The 18334-nt window shown below is 57.0% G+C and overlaps 2 protein-coding genes and 1 long non-coding RNA gene across 4 annotated transcripts in view; 1 reads left to right on the top strand and 2 right to left on the bottom strand.

The window, feature by feature from the left end:
• LOC133343643 (alpha-mannosidase 2x-like) overlaps positions 1–5916 on the bottom strand; it is a 34305-nt gene extending 28389 nt beyond the window's left edge. For both annotated transcript variants that reach the window (XM_061553345.1, XM_061553346.1), the window contains exon 1: positions 5285–5916. In XM_061553345.1, the coding sequence (XP_061409329.1) occupies positions 5285–5407 (123 nt within the window). In that variant the 5' untranslated portion in view covers positions 5408–5916. The remainder of the gene's footprint in view (positions 1–5284) is intronic.
• Positions 5917–7987: 2071 nt separating this feature from the next.
• LOC133343642 (uncharacterized) lies at positions 7988–11654 on the top strand. The gene is made up of 2 exons (XR_009755276.1): positions 7988–10654; positions 11369–11654. It is a non-coding gene; the product is annotated as an uncharacterized LOC133343642 (long non-coding RNA).
• A 453-nt stretch (positions 11655–12107) lies between these two features.
• Positions 12108–17799, bottom strand: LOC133343641 (protein Lines homolog 1-like). The gene is made up of 7 exons (XM_061553344.1): positions 17354–17799; positions 16023–16129; positions 15820–15909; positions 15242–15422; positions 14368–15048; positions 13474–13666; positions 12108–13134 (listed from the first exon to the last, which is right to left on the bottom strand). Exons 1-7 carry the CDS (start codon positions 17742–17744, stop codon positions 12159–12161), a joined length of 2619 nt encoding a protein of 872 aa, XP_061409328.1. The 5' UTR covers positions 17745–17799; the 3' UTR covers positions 12108–12158.
• Positions 17800–18334: the final 535 nt, after the last annotated feature.

The following is an 18334-nucleotide window of genomic DNA, read 5'->3' as shown; positions in this document are numbered from 1 at the left end:
CAGTTCACACAAATATTGTGGGGCTAACCCACTGAAAGCCTTGTAGGTCAGCAGCAGCGTCGTCTTATAGACCACTTGATACTTGACTGGTAGCCAGTGCAAAGACAAGAGAGCAGGTGTGATGTGCTCACGAAACGGTGTGTTCGTAAGCACTCCAGCAGCTGCATTCTGAACAAGCTGGAATCTACTGAGCACCTTCCTCAGAATCCCGAACAGTAATGCGAAGCAGTAATTAAGTCAGGAGAACAAAAAAGCATGAACCAGTCTCTTTAAGTCAATAGGCGACAATAATCGAGGCAGGATATCATCACATAATTACTGGCTGCTAATTTAATCACCAAACACCACACTCTGCTTGGCGTTTACATTTTCCACGACGGTAATGACCATGTTGCGTTGTATAGCGTATTGAGCTGTGTCGAAATAGGACCCATATCTCGCAGAGAGGGCTTGCCTGTAACATCTGGCAGTTCACCAGCATTGGTTCCAACCAGCCTGACTGTTGATGAGACACTGATTGTCGAAATTGTTCCAGAGTTTTGTTTGCGTTGAACCAATTCTACTGGGATTCTATATTCCCAGATGGAAGACCATGTGGCTGATGGGATGTATAGACAAAAGTTGCATCATTTAGGACGCCATGGTGGCGACATGTTAACTACCTCACCTGGCATGCAGGAGGTCGTGCTTTTGATACCGACCCTGACACCTGCATATTTGGAGTTTGCATGTTCTCCCTGCGAATTTTTCTCCGGGTCCTCCAGTTTTTCCCTCCACATTTAGAAACATGCATTTTGAGTATTTGGCTGCTATACACTTCCACGTGAAAAGCCACTTTGTTGAGCTATTATTTGACCAGGTCGCTTCTGAAAAAGAGCTACATAGTTCAGTGGGCCCTACCCTGGTAAAACAGGAATAGTAACAAAAATGTTTAGCGACAGGTATGTGAAGGAAGCAGCGGCTTGTCTGCTTGTCTACTTGAGTCTGTAAATGCTTTGCGTGGGATCTTGTATACGGAGGAACAATTTCCTGCTAAAATGATCATCGAGGCATTGGTGCTCATTTACAGCCCTGTAGACCCAGTGGTGGACATGCCACGTTCCTTTGGTGGGCGGGTCCGTCGGACAACTACTGTTGCCGACTTCCCAACAAAGTGGTGAGTGCTGAATTTATGAACCCCGGAAGGAGGGAGGATGGGCCAAGTCATGAGAGATTCGGCAACCGCGTGGGGAGAGAGACCGCTCCCCCTCCCACTGGCCAAGCTGAAGGAGCAGGTGAGCGGCCTGGCGCCACGTGAAGCGAGATCTTGGCAGCCGCGCCAATGAAACAGCCACCCTGAACCACAGCAAGCGAGGAGTGGGAACCCACGCAGTGACACACTGACCTTTACCACGCCCACCCATCACACCTCCCCTCATCAAAACTTCCCCTCATCACACCTCCCCCTCATCTCCCACCAACCTCATCACACCTCCCCCTCATCACACCATCCTCACCAACCTCATCACCCTCCCCTCATCACACCTCCCCCTCATCACACCTCCCCCTCATCACACCTCCCCCTCATCACACCCTCCCCTCATCACACCCTCCCCTCATCACACCTCCCACCCCTCATCACACCTCCCCCTCATCACACCTCTCCCTCATCACACCTCCCTCCCCTCATCACACCTCCCACCCCTCATCACACCCTCCCCTCATCACACCCTCCCCTCATCACACCTCCCACCCCTCATCACACCTCCCTCCCCTCATCACACCTCCCACCCCTCATCACACCTCCCACCCCTCATCACACCTCCCACCCCTCATCACACCTCCCACCCCTCATCACACCTCCCACCCCTCATCACACCTCCCACCCCTCATCACACCTCCCACCCCTCATCACACCTCCCACCCCTCATCACACCTCCCCTCATCACACCTCCCACCCCTCATCACACCTCCCCTCATCACACCTCCCTCCCCTCATCACACCTCCCACCCCTCATCCACACCTCCCCTCATCACACCTCCCACCCCTCATCACACCCTCCCCTCATCACACCTCCCTCCCCTCATCACACCTCCCACCCCCTCATCACACCCTCCCCTCATCACACCCTCCCCTCATCACAACTCCCACCCCTCATCACACCTCCCCTCATCACACCTCCACCCCTCATCACACCTCCCACCCCTCATCACACCTCCCACCCCTCATCACACCCTCCCTCATCACACCCTCCCCTCATCACACCTCCCCCCCCTCATCACACCTCCCACCCCTCATCACACCCTCCCCTCATCACACCTCCCACCCCTCATCACACCTCCCACCCCTCATCATACCTCCCACCTCTCATCACACCCTCCCCTCATCACACCTCCCACCCTCATCACACCTCCCACCCCTCATCACACCTCCCACCCCTCATCACACCCCTCCCCTCATCACACCTCCCACCCCTCATCACACCTCCCACCCCTCATCACACCCTCCCCTCATCACACCTCCCCCCCCTCATCACACCTCCCACCCCTCATCCACACCTCCCACCCTCATCACACCCTCCCCTCATCACACCTCCCACCCCTCATCACACCTCCCACCCCTCATCACCACCCTCCCCTCATCACACCTCCCCCCCTCATCACACCTCCCACCCCTTATCACACCTCCCACCCCTCATCACACCCTCCCCTCATCACACCTCCCACCCCTCATCACACCCTCCCCTCATCACACCTCCCCCTCATCACACCTCCCCCCCCTCATCACACCTCCCACCCCTCATCACACCACCCCTCATTACACCTCCTCCCCCTCATCACACCTCCCACCCCTCATCACACCCTCCCCTCATCACACCTCCCACCCCTCATCACACCTCCACCCCTCATCACACCTCCCACCCCTCATCACACCTCCCTCATCACACCCTCCCCTCATCACACCTCCCACCCCTCATCACACCTCCCACCCTCCCCTCATCACACCTCCCACCCCTCATCACACCTCCCACCCCTCATCACACCTCCCCTCATCACACCTCCCCCCCCTCATCACACCTCCCCCCCCTCATCACACCTCCCCCCCCTCATCACACCTCCCACCCTCATCACACCCTCCCCTCATCACACCTCCCCCCCTCATCACACCTCCCACCCCTCATCACACCCTCCCCTCATCACACCTCCCACCCCTCATCACACCTCCCACCCCTCATCACACCTCCCCTCATCACACCTCCCCTCATCACACCTCCTACCCCTCATCACACCCTCCCCTCATCACACCTCCCACCCCTCATCACACCTCCCCTCATCACACCTCCTACCCCTCATCACACCTCCCCTCATCACACCTCCTACCCCTCATCACACCCTCCCCTCATCACACCTCCCACCCCTCATCACACCTCCCCTCATCACACCTCCCCTCATCACACCTCCCCTCATCACACCTCCTACCCCTCATCACACCCTCCCCTCATCACACCTCCCACCCCTCATCACACTCCCACCCCTCATCACACCTCCCCTCATCCACCTCCCACCCCTCATCACACCTCCTACCCCTCATCACACCCTCCCCTCATCACACCTCCCACCCCTCATCACACCTCCCCTCATCACACCTCCTACCCCTCATCACACCTCCCCTCATCACACCTCCTACCCCTCATCACACCCTCCCCTCATCACACCTCCCACCCCTCATCACACCTCCCCTCATCACACCTCCTACCCCTCATCACACCTCCCCTCATCACACCTCCCCTCATCACACCTCCTACCCCTCATCACACCCTCCCCTCATCACACCTCCCACCCCTCATCACACCTCCCCTCATCACACCTCCCACCCCTCATCACACCTCCCCTCATCACACCTCCCACCCCTCATCACACCCTCCCCCTCATCACACCCTCCCCTCATCACACCTCCCCCCCCTCATCACACCTCCCACCCCTTATCACACCTCCCACCCCTCATCACACCCTCCCCTCATCACACCTCCCACCCCTCATCACACCCTCCCCTCATCACACCCTCCCCTCATCACACCTCCCCCCCTCATCACACCTCCCACCCCTCATCACACCACCCCTCATCACACCTCCTCCCCCTCATCACACCTCCCACCCCTCATCACACCCTCCCCCTCATCACACCTCCCACCCCTCATCACACCTCCCACCCCTCATCACACCTCCCACCCCTCATCACACCTCCCACCCCTCATCACACCTCCCCTCATCACACCTCCCACCCCTCATCACACCCCCCCTCATCACACCTCCCACCCCTCATCACACCTCCCACCCTCCCCTCATCACACCTCCACCCCTCATCACACCTCCCACCCCTCATCACACCTCCCTCATCACACCTCCCCCCCCCTCATCACACCTCCCCCCCTCATCACACCTCCCACCCCTCATCACACCCTCCCCTCATCACACCTCCCCCCCCTCATCACACCTCCCACCCCTCATCACACCCTCCTCATCACACCTCCCCCTCATCACAACCTCCCACCCCTCATCACACCTCCACCCTCATCACACCTCCCCTCATCACACCCTCCTACCCCTCATCACACCCTCCCCTCATCACACCTCCCACCCCTCATCACACCTCCCCTCATCACACCTCCTACCCCTCATCACACCTCCCCTCATCACACCTCCCCTCATCACACCTCCTACCCCTCATCACACCCTCCCCTCATCACACCTCCCACCCCTCATCACACCTCCCCTCATCACACCTCCCACCCCTCATCACACCTCCCTTCATCACACCTCCCACCCCTCATCACACCTCCCCTCATCACACCTCCCACCCCTCATCACACCTCCCCTCATCACACCTCCCACCCCTCATCACACCCTCCCCTCATCACACCTCCCACCCCTCATCACACCTCCCCTCATCACACCTCCCACCCCTCATCACACCTCCCCTCATCACACCTCCCACCCCTCATCACACCTCCCCTCATCACACCTCCCCCTCATCACACCTCCCACCCCTCATCACACCTCCCACCCCTCATCACACCTCCCACCCCTCATCCCACGTGGCAACTGCGAGTCACGTGCCACCTGCTCGGTGAGACCAGGTCGCGGAGCACCACGGACGCGAGAAACGAACCCCGGAACGGACCCCCTCGAGCACGACCCCTCACTCACAATTCCTCACCCCTCTCCTCACCATGACACCAACTTCTTGACCCCCAATCACCAAGACGACCCCTGTGTCTCCTTACCCCTCACCGCTCGCCCTCACCTTGGCGGGGTCCCCGCTCTTGGTGCGGTCGAAGTGCACCCGGTCGAGCATGAGGTAGAGCGAGAAGACGGCCACGCAGAACGTGGCGCCGAAGCACACGACCACCAACTTGCGCAGCCTCATCGCTCCTCCGCCTTCCTCGGGGGTCCTAGCGGGTCACCTCTCCCCCTCCTCTTCACCACCACCACCACCTCTTCGCCCGCGTCCTTCGCAGGAGCTCACAGCGCAGTCACGGCCCCGGGGGGGGGGGGGTCCCCTGGGTCCCCTCGGAGTGGCCAACCCCCCCGGACCTGTGCCCCGGGGACCCCGAGAGGGGAAGGCGGGCAGGGGGAGACGGTGGGAGATGAGGAGATAAGACGAGGAGATGGAATGGGTGGTGGCCGCGCGGAAGGGATCCGAGATGAGGGAGTCGAGGAGAAACGGCAGCTCGAGTGGGAGATGGGAGAAGAGGTTGCGAGTCGCAGGGTGCGAGACGGGGGGAGTTTAAAGTGGGGGACCGGTGGGCGCCGGGTGGGTGGGGGGTATAATAGAGGGGAGACACGAGGTGGGAGACGAGGGACGAGACGCGAGGTGGGAAGAGCCGCGGGACGAGGTGAGAGGCGAGGAGGGGAGCCGGGCCCAGTCTCGGCGCGATCGACTCTCGGCACGCCGCCCTGGGCCGTGACGTCACCGCGAGGCGCGGTCGACTCTCGGCACGCCGCCCTGGGCCGTGACGTCACCGCGAGGCGCGGTCGACTCTCGGCACGCCGCCCTGGGCCGTGACGTCACCGCCCGCCACGTGCACAGCTGGAGCACGAACATCACCGATATCTTCATCCCCATTAGTAACATTCTTCGCAACATCATTATCATCATCAGCAACTTTATCATCCGCATAATCAGCAGCATCATGAGCAGCAAGCATTAGCCCAAAATCAACATTCTCAGCAACAGCATTGTCAGCATCAACCAGGCTTAGTGTATCCACTGCTGGATGAGGGCCTCCCCACAGAGAGACCCGCACCAGCCCCGGAACAGACGATGGATCGAGTGTAGTGAGGGACAGATGAGGCGAGGGTGGCAAACAGAAGAAGGGAATATGAATGAGGTTGGGGTAAAAAATAGGTGAGGAACAGATAAGGTGAGCAGATAAGGGGTGAGGATGAGTTGATCTGGACGTAATTGAGCCATTGTAAATGTATAAATTACATGAATATATATATTCTTGGGTCTTTCGGTAAAGTCACGGAGCTATGCAAAGCGGCCAATGCGATCAATGCAGCCGTCGTATCGCGATGTATCGTGGGTCTTGTATCGTGTTGACTCCATGACGTCACGTCCGCTTCCGGGGTAGGCCCGGAACATGTTTGGGAGAGCGGCACGTGACCCAAACCGGTCCTGACCGAGATTGGAGAGGTGGGAAAAGAAGAGGTGGGAGAGGGGGAGGTGTGGGACGAGGTGAGGGAGGGGTGGGACGAGGTGAGGGAGGTGTGGGACGAGGTGAGGGGAGGGTGGGACGAGGTGAGGGGAGGGTGGGACGAGGTGAGGGGAGGGTGGGACGAGGTGATGGAGGTGTGGGACGAGGTGAGGGGAGGGTGGGACGAGGTGAGGGGAGGGTGGGACGAGGTGAGGGGAGGGTGGGACGAGGTGAGGGAGGAGTGGGACGAGGTGAGGGAGGTGTGGGACGAGGTGAGGGGAGGGTGGGACGAGGTGAGGGGAGGGTGGGACGAGGTGAGGGAGGTTTGGGACGAGGTGAGGGAGGGGTGGGACGAGGTGAGGGAGGGGTGGGACGAGGTGAGGGGAGGGTGGGACGAGGTGAGGGGAGGTGTGGGACGAGGTGAGGGAGGTTTGGGACGAGGTGAGGGGAGGGTGGGACGAGGTGAGGGAGGGGTGGGACGAGGTGAGGGAGGGGTGGGACGAGGTGAGGGAGGGGTGGGACGAGGTGAGGGAGGGGTGGGACGAGGTGAGGGAGGTGTGGGACGAGGTGAGGGGAGGGTGGGACGAGGTGAGGGGAGGGTGGACGAGGTGAGGGGAGGGTGGGACGAGGTGAGGGAGGTGTGGGACGAGGTGAGGGGAGGGTGGGACGAGGTGAGGGGAGGGTGGGACGAGGTGAGGGGAGGGTGGGACGAGGTGAGGGAGGGGTGGGACGAGGTGAGGGAGGGGTGGGACGAGGTGAGGGAGGTGTGGGACGAGGTGAGGGAGGTTTGGGACGAGGTGAGGGGAGGGTGGGACGAGGTGAGGGAGGTGTGGGACGAGGTGAGGGGAGGGTGGGACGAGGTGAGGGAGGAGTGGGACGAGGTGAGGGAGGTGTGGGACGAGGTGAGGGTGGGACGAGGTGAGGGTGGGACGAGGTGAGGGAGGTGTGGGACGAGGTGAGGGAGGTGTGGGACGAGGTGAGGTGAGGGTGGGACGAGGTGAGGGAGGTGTGGGACGAGGTGAGGGGAGGGTGGGACGAGGTGAGGGGAGGGTGGGACGAGGTGAGGGAGGAGTGGGACGAGGTGAGGGGAGGGTGGGACGAGGTGAGGGGAGGGTGGGACGAGGTGAGGGGAGGGTGGGACGAGGTGAGGGGAGGGTGGGACGAGGTGAGGGGAGGGTGGGACGAGGTGGGGGAGGTGTGGGACGAGGTGAGGGTGGGACGAGGTGAGGGTGGGACGAGGTGAGGGAGGGTGGGACGAGGTGAGGGAGGTGTGGGACGAGGTGGGGGAGGTGTGGGACGAGGTGAGGGAGGTGTAGGACGAGGTGAGGGAGGAGGAAGTGAGAACATGAGCTTAGAGAACGGAGTGGAAAGAGGTGAGATGATCAGAAAAATGAGAAGAGGAAGGTGAGTTGGAGGAAGGAGGTGAATAAACAGGACCCTGCGGGGTGGGCTGGTAGGAACGAATAACCAAAGAATATAAACATAATGTATTATTACACTTGTTTAGCCAGGAAAGCCCCACTGAGTCTAAAGGTTTTTGTAGGGTCCTGCCAAGTGTTTGCAGTAGGGGGCGATGTTGCTACACCGAATCGGACGATACGAAGGGAGAGATTGAGGCCTAGTTCTAGGCTTTAGGCCTAGCTGTAGGCTTTAGGCCGCCGTGAGTTAATTTTAAAATTAAATGTTTTAATGATTTATGTAAAAGCTTTAAATTTAAATGTTTCTATTTAAAAGCATCAGGGAATGTAACATTGTTAAACATTAACTCCCTTGCACACACGCGGGGGTACGATACGAAGGGAGAGTTTGAGGCGTAGTTCGAGGCTTTAGGCCTAGCTGTAGGCTTTAGGGCGCTGTGAGTAAAATTTGAATTTAAAAGTTTTAATTAAAAGCTATCAGGGAATTATAAGGGAATGTTACACTTGTTTAGCCAGGAAAGCCTCATTAATTTAAATGTTTTAATTAAAAGCTATCTGAGGGAATTATAAGGGAATGTCACTTGTTTAGCCAGGAAAGCGTCACTGAGTCTAAAGGTTTTTGTAGGGTCATGCCAAGTGTTTGCAGTAGGGGGCGATGTTGCTACACGGACGGACGGACATCGGACGGACGATATAATCTATTGTAGGCTGGTCCACTTCGTTCCTACCAGTATAACGTGCAAAGTGAAGGCTCAGAGCAGGGAGGAGGTGGCACATCTTACCGGTACGAGTTCGCATCGTGTCACTGCGCCTTCACGCAACTCACAATGATGTACACTATCCACTGCTGGATGAGGGCCTCCCCGTGCCTTTGGTTTATTTGACCTTAGTCCACCACTGTGGTCAGTGTCGGTGGGCAGTAAAGATGTGGGAGCAAACAGGACAGCACTCGTGTTACAGACACGTGTGTCAGTGTAATGTGCACGTGTGTACACGCACGTGGAGAGAACAAAAGTGAGAGTACACCGGTACAGTATATCATAGGCGACGTTTCAGGATATGCCCTACTCGGGTGTAGGCAGGAGACGTATACCGCTGAGATAGAACGATGAAATCAGCTCAGCAACTGAGATAACGCTGGCTTGAGTATGCCTTCATCCAGCAGCGGATAAATCATGGCTGATGATGACGAGGGTTTTAACTGTTGGTGGGTGGCCTGACTTGTTAACGAAAGCGAGCTCACCTCTTCACTCATCAGTCCTGTATCCACCCTCGAGAGAAACTCATGTCCAGTACAAATATTCGTTGAAGCAATTTATTTCAGGAGTATCGGGGAATAGTTATGATTAATCTCGTGGACAAGACGAGTTATTTGCACGGCTCTGCTGATACCCCCTGCATGGACGCCAGCCAGAGTGAGTGTCGCTGACTTTGTGCACCTCGTCAGTCGTGGCCGCGTGATGAGAGGCTTACTCATGCGAGGCCATCCATCGGCGCTGCTCCGGACCTGGCACTGCCTGACCGTTTCCTGGTGGCGAGGGCTCTAATTCCCCCTCGCCTCCCTCATATCAGGCTCAGAGCCACGCAACTCGACAGCGCCTGGCACGGCTCCCAGAGTTGTGGGAACGCTGCTGCTGGGTCTCGAGTGCTACAGTCCCTCCATGGAGTTTCCACTCTTCTCCAGCTCTCACGCTTCGTTCTTTCTTTGTTTCTCTGTCGCGCTCCTGTAAACGTATCTTCCTCCCACTGTTTACTTCTTCACTGCTTAAATTGCCAGCCGGCGGTGGCCACTTGGCCATTGAGCACACGGTTTGTCACTTCTGATGGCCACGACTGATGATGAGTTCCTGGCTTTCGATCAAATTGTGAATCGCCTCTTCCGCTGTGTGTATGTTGAACTTATTTTGCTTAACCAACCATTTAACCCGTAGGCTTTCGCGACCAATATTATTCATAATAAAGGTTTGTGGGTTAGATCGCGTATGTGTCGTAACCCTCCACCACCCGACACAGCCAATTAGTAAGGGATTTGTCACGTAAACAAAACGCCAATCAGTTACTACTTCAGCCCACTGGTGTGTTGGATAGTAAATCCACAACATTTACAATTTTAGTACGACGTTTCGCTGGTAATTGCCTGTATCCAGCATCATCGGGCGATTTGCCAGAATAGCCAACCATGTGAATCGGAGGTGCAGGGGAAGGACAAGCTAAATACAAAACGCAGTTCTAAAGAAATTAGTTTTAAATCTAAATGTAAAAATGCTCTAGTGAATTCCTGATATTGGAAGGAGCGTTCTGGATGGCTGCAGAAGCGCATCTGAAAGCACGCAACCACAAGAACTTGCAACTCCGTGCAACAACTCGATGTTTATACAACAGCGTGTTGGGTTTTGTGGCACGATTACCAAGCTCGAGGTGTAAACAGAGCTCTGTTGATTCATGCTTTTTAAGGAGTTGACTGCGTGTCACAAGTTTGATGTTTGACTTTACGCACAGTCTGGAAACAGGTCCCAAGACCTGGATTCAGGAGGTGGTGAACGTCTGCATGCCTCGGTGGGTTTGATTTGATGGCTTGAATGAGCGTGAACAATATAATGGCCTTAATGTCAGCTTGTAACGTGAAACCACCGCATGGTATTTGCTCACTCTCGGGGGGAGGCCCGAGGCGGAACCACTAAAGTTTTATTTTACCAGGTAAGGCCCACTGAGCTATAGTGCTCTTTTTTCAGAAGTGACCTGGCCACAAATGATAGCTCCACGAAGTGGCTTATGTGGAAATTTATAGCACACAAAAGCTCTGGCACGCATCTTACTAAATGTGGAGGGAAAAACTGGAGAACCTGGAGAAAAATCCACATAACCATGGGGAAAACATGCAAACTCCAAATATACAGGCATCGGGGTTAGGATCGAACCCACGACCTACATACCAGGCGAGGTACTGAACATCTCGCCGTGCTGTGGTGAGGAGCCAGTGCAAAATTCGACCCCCGATCTCTGCAGTCCTCTGATGGGCCATTGCCAGAAATGTAGCCTCATATTTTTCCGTTTATGTATGTGTTGAACGTCTTTCCTACCGTATGTAGCTAACTGTGCTAATCAGGGTGCAGGGGATGGACAAACAAAACACAAAAATACATTATAAAGAAATTAATTTTCAGTGTTATTGACGAATGTTGCATTTATTGTTATTTGCACCACTGCCCATTTCTGTGATGTGACAGTCAACCATTGTGCTCTGATACGAATGAACATTTTGTGTTCCAGTTTTTCTGATGTGGAGCAGTATGGAGACCCCTTGGATAAGATCTTACCAAATAGCACCGTGAATGCGCCAGATTTCTTCACCTGTAGGAAGCTAAACAGATGTGAGCCTGCTCAGGACTGCGATGGGTGGCCACCTGGAGTTTCCAGGTGAAGGACTGGGGCTGCGAGGTGACCGGGAGATTGAAGATCAGAAATGCATTCTTAAATTTCTGTGTTTTTGTCATTTTGGTGACCCAGGTTACTTGCAAATGACTTGATCTCAAAATAAACTTGAAACTTGAACTTACTCATCTAAATTGTTTTCCCACTTATTCACTCTTACAAATGAGATAAATTCCAGTCCCTTGAGTTCTCACCAGGTTTCAAAAGATAAACTTGATGTCTGAGAGGCAAAGCAATTGGCAATGGAGGGGGTGAATGTGGCAGACACTCAGAGCCACACTAAGACGCCCTTACAAGACACTCTGTAAATGACCAGAGTCCGTCTCGCCATGTAAAGATAGCCTAGCCCCATCGGGTCCGTGGACCAATGTCTTCCAGCGGATTTTGTTTAGGCAGCAAATTCTGGATCGGTTTCAACTTTCGGTCTCCTCAGCAGGGTTATGCCTGTTAAACAGATGCCACCCAGTTGACAGCTGTTGTAGGCAAGAGCACTCCACTGCCACTACCACACAGATCCGTCCGTATACGACAAACAGGGCTTGCATAGCAGTGTCTAAATGCGACGGCATCTCAGGACTCTGCACAGAACGAGTGGGCACGTTTATTTTAGACAAGCAGCCGTAGGTCTCTATGGGTCTCTGTGAGAGTCTGTGGAAGCGCTAGAGGTATTCACAGGCAGGGGAGAAGAGGAAGGTCTTGAGCTGGAGCAGAGGCCTGCGCAGGAGGCCTGCGCCTGGCTCAGCAGCCTGAGCAGTGGCCGCGCGTCGTACGGGAAGAGATGGCGCCGGCACAGGCGCTGTACGCGGAGCTGCAGCCCCGAGAGGCAGTGGAGCACGGACAGCAGCGTGGGCACCGGCGCCACCACGCCACCGCCTACATCATCATCTACCTCGTCTAGATCGGCCACGGCGTCGTCGCCATGCACACCTTCGGCAGCATCGCTGCTTTCATTGTCATCGTTATCACTGTCGTCGCCGTCATCGACATCACTATCATTGAGATGGTCATCGTCACTCTCATCATCATCGTCACTCTCATCGTTATCCTCGTTTACACGAGCACCATTTTCGTCGTCACGAAGGCAGAGTTGCCGGCTCTCAGGACCACTCGCCCAGTGCGTCCCTCGTTCGCCGCCATCGGCGTCGTCCTCCGAGGACTCGTAGTCGACAAGCCGGCGCAGCTTTTTCTTCCCGAGTTCCTCCTCCGCCACTGCCCCTTGCTTGCAGACACTGTTCTGACGCCGTCTCTGGCTCCTCCGCTCGGGGCTCCGCTCCTCTCCCCGTGGCGGCGGTGGTTTGCGTTGGTCACCCTGGCCACGGTGAATCCTGGTGGGCGGGGAGGTGGCGCCGGTGGGGCCAGTGTGGCCGTGAAGGTCGGCGGTGAGGCAAGCCTGTGCCAGGGCATGCGGTGTGGCACGCACATGGCGCAGCACCAGTACAAGCAGCTGCAGGAAGCGCGTCTCGCTGGAGATGAGCAGGTCGAGTAGCACCACGGGGCTGAAGCAAGCGTGGCGCACGATGCTCACGAAGGCGCAGACTGCGCCGACGCCGACGCGCTCACTCCACGGGATGGCAGCACCGCCGCCATCGTCCTCGTCATCGTCGCTGGAGAGCACGATGAGACGTCATCACCATCGTCATCATCAGAAGCTTGGATGCATTTCCCACTAAATATTATTCGGGTCTCCCGTCAAGGGTGGGGTTTTGTAACTAGCAGTAGCAGTAGCGACAGTCATATCGAGTGACCATGCTGGATGTGGTGTGCCAGGAGTGGAAATATATCTTCCGGATTGTCCATCCAGATAAGCCGGACCGGGAAAAAACTAATCTCAAATTGTGAGGTCAAACGGCGAGGGAGCTTAAGTGTGACGACGCATTTCAGAGTGAAACGTATACACACATACGGCGGTGCTGGCGGTGGTGTTAGCGGTGACAGTAGCTCACGGGTCAAGGTGGGGTCGCAGCAGCAGGAGGCTCATGGCCGCCTCCACCAGATCGTCGTCCTGGTCTCCAAACAGGGTCACGAGCCACAGGCACCGGTGGGAGGTCAGCGGTGAGGAGGTGCAGGGGCCCGCGGGGCCGTCGAGGAACCCAAGCGCAAAACGGGCGGCGGCCCCCACGCACGTCCGCACGCCCGCTGAGCACACACAGACAAAGACCCCCGTGTAGCCTACACAGACTGTTGTGGCAAGTGCTGTTCGCAAGAACCTATAAAAGCTGCCACGATACACGAGGGGGTGTGTGGCCAACACTATGCCCGGCCGCATTTGTCTCCCTCGTTATGGTTTACACACCACATCAGGTACTCCTAAGGGAGGCCCAGGACCGGTTCAGATAATCGTCACTGGTGTTGACAGTGAGCAGGAATCAAACTCGAGTCGCCAGGTTACACTACCGCTCCCTAGCAAAGACACATGCACACACACTCAGAGGCGCAAGGGATGATAAATTGAGGAAGGCATTAATTACATGGCGAGCTTGGTGCCAAATTGCTCCCTTCCAAGCTCTGTAGTCCACTATATATTAAGGTGTTAATGACCAATTGAGTGTTTACATGTGGGAAGAAACAAGGGCACCCAGAAAAAAACCACTTGAGCAAGAGACTATCCCATGTAGATGGAACAAGTGGAGTCCACATGTTGCTGTTCCGCCTTCTGACAAACTCGGGAATAGCTCCTCGACACCCATGGGGAGTTCCACAACATCTGTGTGATCCACCAACCCTCGTGATCTCGGTGATGCGAGCTCAGTCTCTGCAACAAGGCCATTATAAACCTTGCGGCTTAGCATTGTGTGGTGGTAAAGGGTTGAGGGTCAAAGGTCAATGGCCAAGCTTACCAGAGTCCAGGTTGGCCGCACACACCACGGCCGCCACTAATACGGACAGCACCACCCCCCGCAGAGTCACGAGGTCAATGGCCGGCCACTCAAAGTACGAGGACGGGACTCCTGACGACCTATCAGAGCTGATGTGGCAGCTTCCCATACACAGCTGCTCCTCCCGGTGTAACTGTGAGGCAGCACTCTCCTCCCAGGGTGGAGAGGAGCTGGCCTGGCCCCCGAGGTGGTATGCCGCACGATGGATGTGGATGCTCTGCAGCAAGCCCGTGTGCACTGCATGCACCAGTGTCCGTGCTAGGCACACCACACCCTCTGCGTCCGCACACCGGTGTACGCCGGTGGGGTGTGCGTTGCAGGAGGTGTCGGCGCGCCGCCGTGCGCTCCGCACCAGCCAGCGCTTGAGATGGCCAGCGAGCCGGCGCACGGCTGGATAGGGGGCGGCCGGCCGTGCCAGAAAGCTCAGCAAGCAGCGGGCACCGTCGCAGCTGAAGGGAAAGCGACTGGCGGCGCCTGGACTCCCCGAGCGCACAAGGGCGTCCTGCAGCTCCAGTAGCGCCAGCAGCAGCAGCGGTTGCTGTGGTGGCGGTGGCGATGGTATTTGGGGGGCGTGGGTGAAGACCCGGTCCATGAGAGTCGGCCACACCGGATCCAGAAAGCGCAGGACGTGTGCCAGGCCCTCTGGACACAATGACCATGGAGATTTTTAATTTGCCTTCAGGCAACGGGAGATCACAGCGTCATCCGAAAAGAGAGGTGAGTCCATGCGACATTGTCGCCTTGGCCGAGAAGGCTGATGCGTTTAGTGCTGGGCCATACGAAATCGCTCATGCTGGAAAACCCCACGCGTGATCTGCATCCGAAAATCACGGACCTGAGGTCCGGCCGCTGGAGGCCTCCTCCCGGGCGAGGGCGCTCACAAGGTCGCTCAGGGCCCACGCCGCCTCGGCCTGCCCCAGGGTGGCCAGCTGGGTCCTGCTCAGGGCCCCCGTCAGCCGAGACACGCACGCGCTCACCCACGCGCTCACCCACGCGCTCGTCTCAAAATTCGGCACCTGCAAACAGAAATGACAGGAGGGCGATCAAGGTCAAGAGGTCCCACCCATCACAACCTACTCTATTCCTGACCTCCAAGTAGTTTACCCTATCCATGAATCCTGAAACGCAAGTGCCGTCTCTCCGAATTGACCGAACCACTGAGCGGGCCTCGCGCCCGCGTTGGTGCCCACAGTGCCGACAAAACTCGACAAACGAGATGCAGAGAGGCACAGACGACATGAGGGCAATACGAACCGTGACTGTGAACCGCGACGGCTCCTCCGATTGCTGGAGGGACCGCTAACTCTCTAACGAGTCCAGGCGTCCATCGGGGCACAGCCTCCTCCCCCGAGCTGGCACGCACACACGTGACCCCCACGAACCCGTGACCCCGGTAGCTCCGTGCGACCTCACCTCCTCCCTCTCCAGGAGCAGGCACAGCGCGGTGGCGACCTGCACTGCGCAGTGGGACAGGAGACCCTCAGGGGAGCACAGGAGGGCGTCCTAGGTACGGGGGGGGGCACAATGTATTCAGTGAGATATGGATCCACGCGGTAACCAGGGTAACATTGGAACAGGGTTAGGAGTATAACACGGGCCCCACGAGCTGTACCCACCAGCAGGGAGCCTAGGGTTCCCGTGGTGCCCAGGAGCTCCCTCAGCACGGATCGGTAGCCCTCCTGGAGCACCGGGCCAGGGCAGTCCTCCACACGCGCAGGTGATCCTGCACACAAACTATGCAAGTATTTCACAAATCCCATCAGCCACACCGCCCTCTTTCTGGGAGTGTATAATCCAGGCAGCATTGGTTCAACACAAGCAAACTTTCGACCAGTTTCGACCTTCAGTGTCTCATCAGCAGAGTCGGGCTTTGCTTGCTGGTCAATGCTGGTCAACTGCCAGATGTTACAGGCACGGTCTCTCTCTTTGAGATATGGGTTCTATTTCGATGCAAAGCTCTAATTCACAATACAAAAGAACCAAGAGTCATACTCTTTGGTTTGTTTCGGTAAAGTCACGTAGGTGTAAAATGAAATAATTCCCGACGTTTCGGGCGCAACACAAGCGTCCATCATCAAGTGGGAAAGCATGATCTGCTGCTGAGGCAGACTGGAGCGTTGGGCCAGTATATTTTACCAGCTGAGGCCCACTGAGCTCGATAGCTCTTTTCAGAAGCGACCTGGCCACAAATGATAGCTCAACGAAGTGGCTTATCATGTGGAAAGGTATAGCAGCCAAATACTCTAAACCAGGGGTCGGCAACCTACGGCTCCGGAGCCGCATGCGGCTCTTTACGGGCTGCTTCTTGACGATATGTACGTATGTACAGTATGTACTCAGATGCATTGCGGCTCTTGAAATACTGAATTTTGTACCGAATTGGAAAGAAATGGCTCTTCTTGTTATTTTGGTTGCCGACCCCTGCACTAGACGCATGATGTTGATTCTAAATGTGGAGGGGGAAACCGGAAGACCCGGAGCAAAATCCACGCGACCACGGGGAGAGAAAGACACGCAGACACACAGCAGGCGTCAGGGTCTGGATAGAACCCACGACCTCCCGCACACGAGGCGAGGGAGTTAACATCTCGCCGGCTAGACAGGAGGTGGAGTCACGTCACTGAGTTTCCTGGGTATTCAGGCGGAATGGTGACGGTAACAATCCCAGCAGCGCGACCAACACAGCATGATATATGATACCCGATGATGATATCTGACAGTGGGACGATGCTGCCCCCCCGAGGTCGACTCAGCCTTAAACGAGTATAGGTCTTGATGTGGTGTGCATTGAACAACAGCATTTGGGAGACAAAGGCGGCCGGGCGTGGTGATGGCCACATCACCCCTTCATAGATGCTACTCCCTAACAGGACTTACCGCAAGAGCCCGCTGAAGTCTACACGGGGTGGCGGGGGGGGGGCTTTGTGTCCGTGAGTCGCCCTCTCACCTGGGCCAGTGCAGCGCACCCCGTGTGGCCGTGGCCGCCGATCCCAGTTGGAGTCGGGGCCCGACGGGTGCCCGGCCCCCGCCGGGCCCCCGTGGAGCCCCGCACACAGAGCCCGCACCGCGCTCGCCGACAGCAGTGCCAGGTCCAACCGGGGGGTCGCCAAGGGGCCGGGGGGGGTTCCAGGAGTCCCCGTCTCGGGGGCCCACAGCTCCGAGGTTCCCGATTCTCGGGGAGCCAGGTTACCAGGGGTCCCCAGTTCCAACCCCAGCAGCAGCACCCGGGCGGCCCCACCTGGGCCCCCGCACTCGGGACCCCCTGGCAGGGGGAGCCCCCCCAGGGCCGCCTCGCACAGGGGTCCAAGGCTCCGTAAAGACGCTGGAAACCCGGCCATGGCGAGGCCCTGGGTGCGGGGCGTGTGGGGGCCAGGGCGACCCCTGCTGCCCGAACCCCTCAACTGCAGCAACGTCAAAATCAGGGGATTCGCCTCCTGCTTCCTTGACCTGCCCCTGAAGGCAACGTGAACAATACAGGACAGCATGAGTGTGGTACGCAACCAACCATCCACACGGACTTCCTTCAGGGAGTGCATCATCGCTCTGCGCCGGTTTCGACATCCAGAGTCTCATCAGCAGAGTCAGGATTGCATGAACCATTGATTGGTTCAACACAAACTCTGGTCAGATTTCGACATTCTGAGGCAGGCTCGCTTTGGCCAATGCTGAACTGCCAGATGTTCAAAGGCGAGGGCCCTCCTCCCTCTCTGTGATGAGATGTGAGTCCTGGTTTGGCGCATAGCTCTGTCACGGTGACGCGGAACTCAGGGGACCCTGGCAGCTTCAGTTGTTGTCCAATTCACTTGCGCCACTTCCGATCACAACCCGAGTCGGCCAGTCTCTCAGATTTATTTTGACAGTGACCCACGACAAGATAACCAGGGTACAGTTCATCAGGAACTGCCGATGGTTTTGCCATAACGCATCG

This window comes from Lethenteron reissneri, chromosome 18 (assembly GCF_015708825.2).
Source record: "Lethenteron reissneri isolate LAM-NWPU_2019-01 chromosome 18, ASM1570882v1, whole genome shotgun sequence".
In the NCBI taxonomy this organism is placed as follows: Eukaryota; Metazoa; Chordata; class Hyperoartia; order Petromyzontiformes; family Petromyzontidae; genus Lethenteron; species Lethenteron reissneri.
This window is presented reverse-complemented; position numbering and strand designations above follow the sequence as displayed.

Bases quoted from the DNA above. Each gene is read 5' to 3' on its own strand.
- LOC133343641 (XM_061553344.1), bottom strand. From the start codon at position 17,744: ATGGCCGGGTTTCCAGCGTCTTTACGGAGCCTTGGACCCCTGTGCGAG. The intron at 16,130-17,353 runs GTGAGAGGGCGA...GTTTGTGTGCAG, and splicing joins GGTGCGCTGCACTGGCCCAG to GATCACCTGCGCGTGTGGAG. The intron at 15,423-15,819 runs GTGAGGTCGCAC...TTCTGTTTGCAG, and splicing joins TGCTCCTGGAGAGGGAGGAG to GTGCCGAATTTTGAGACGAG.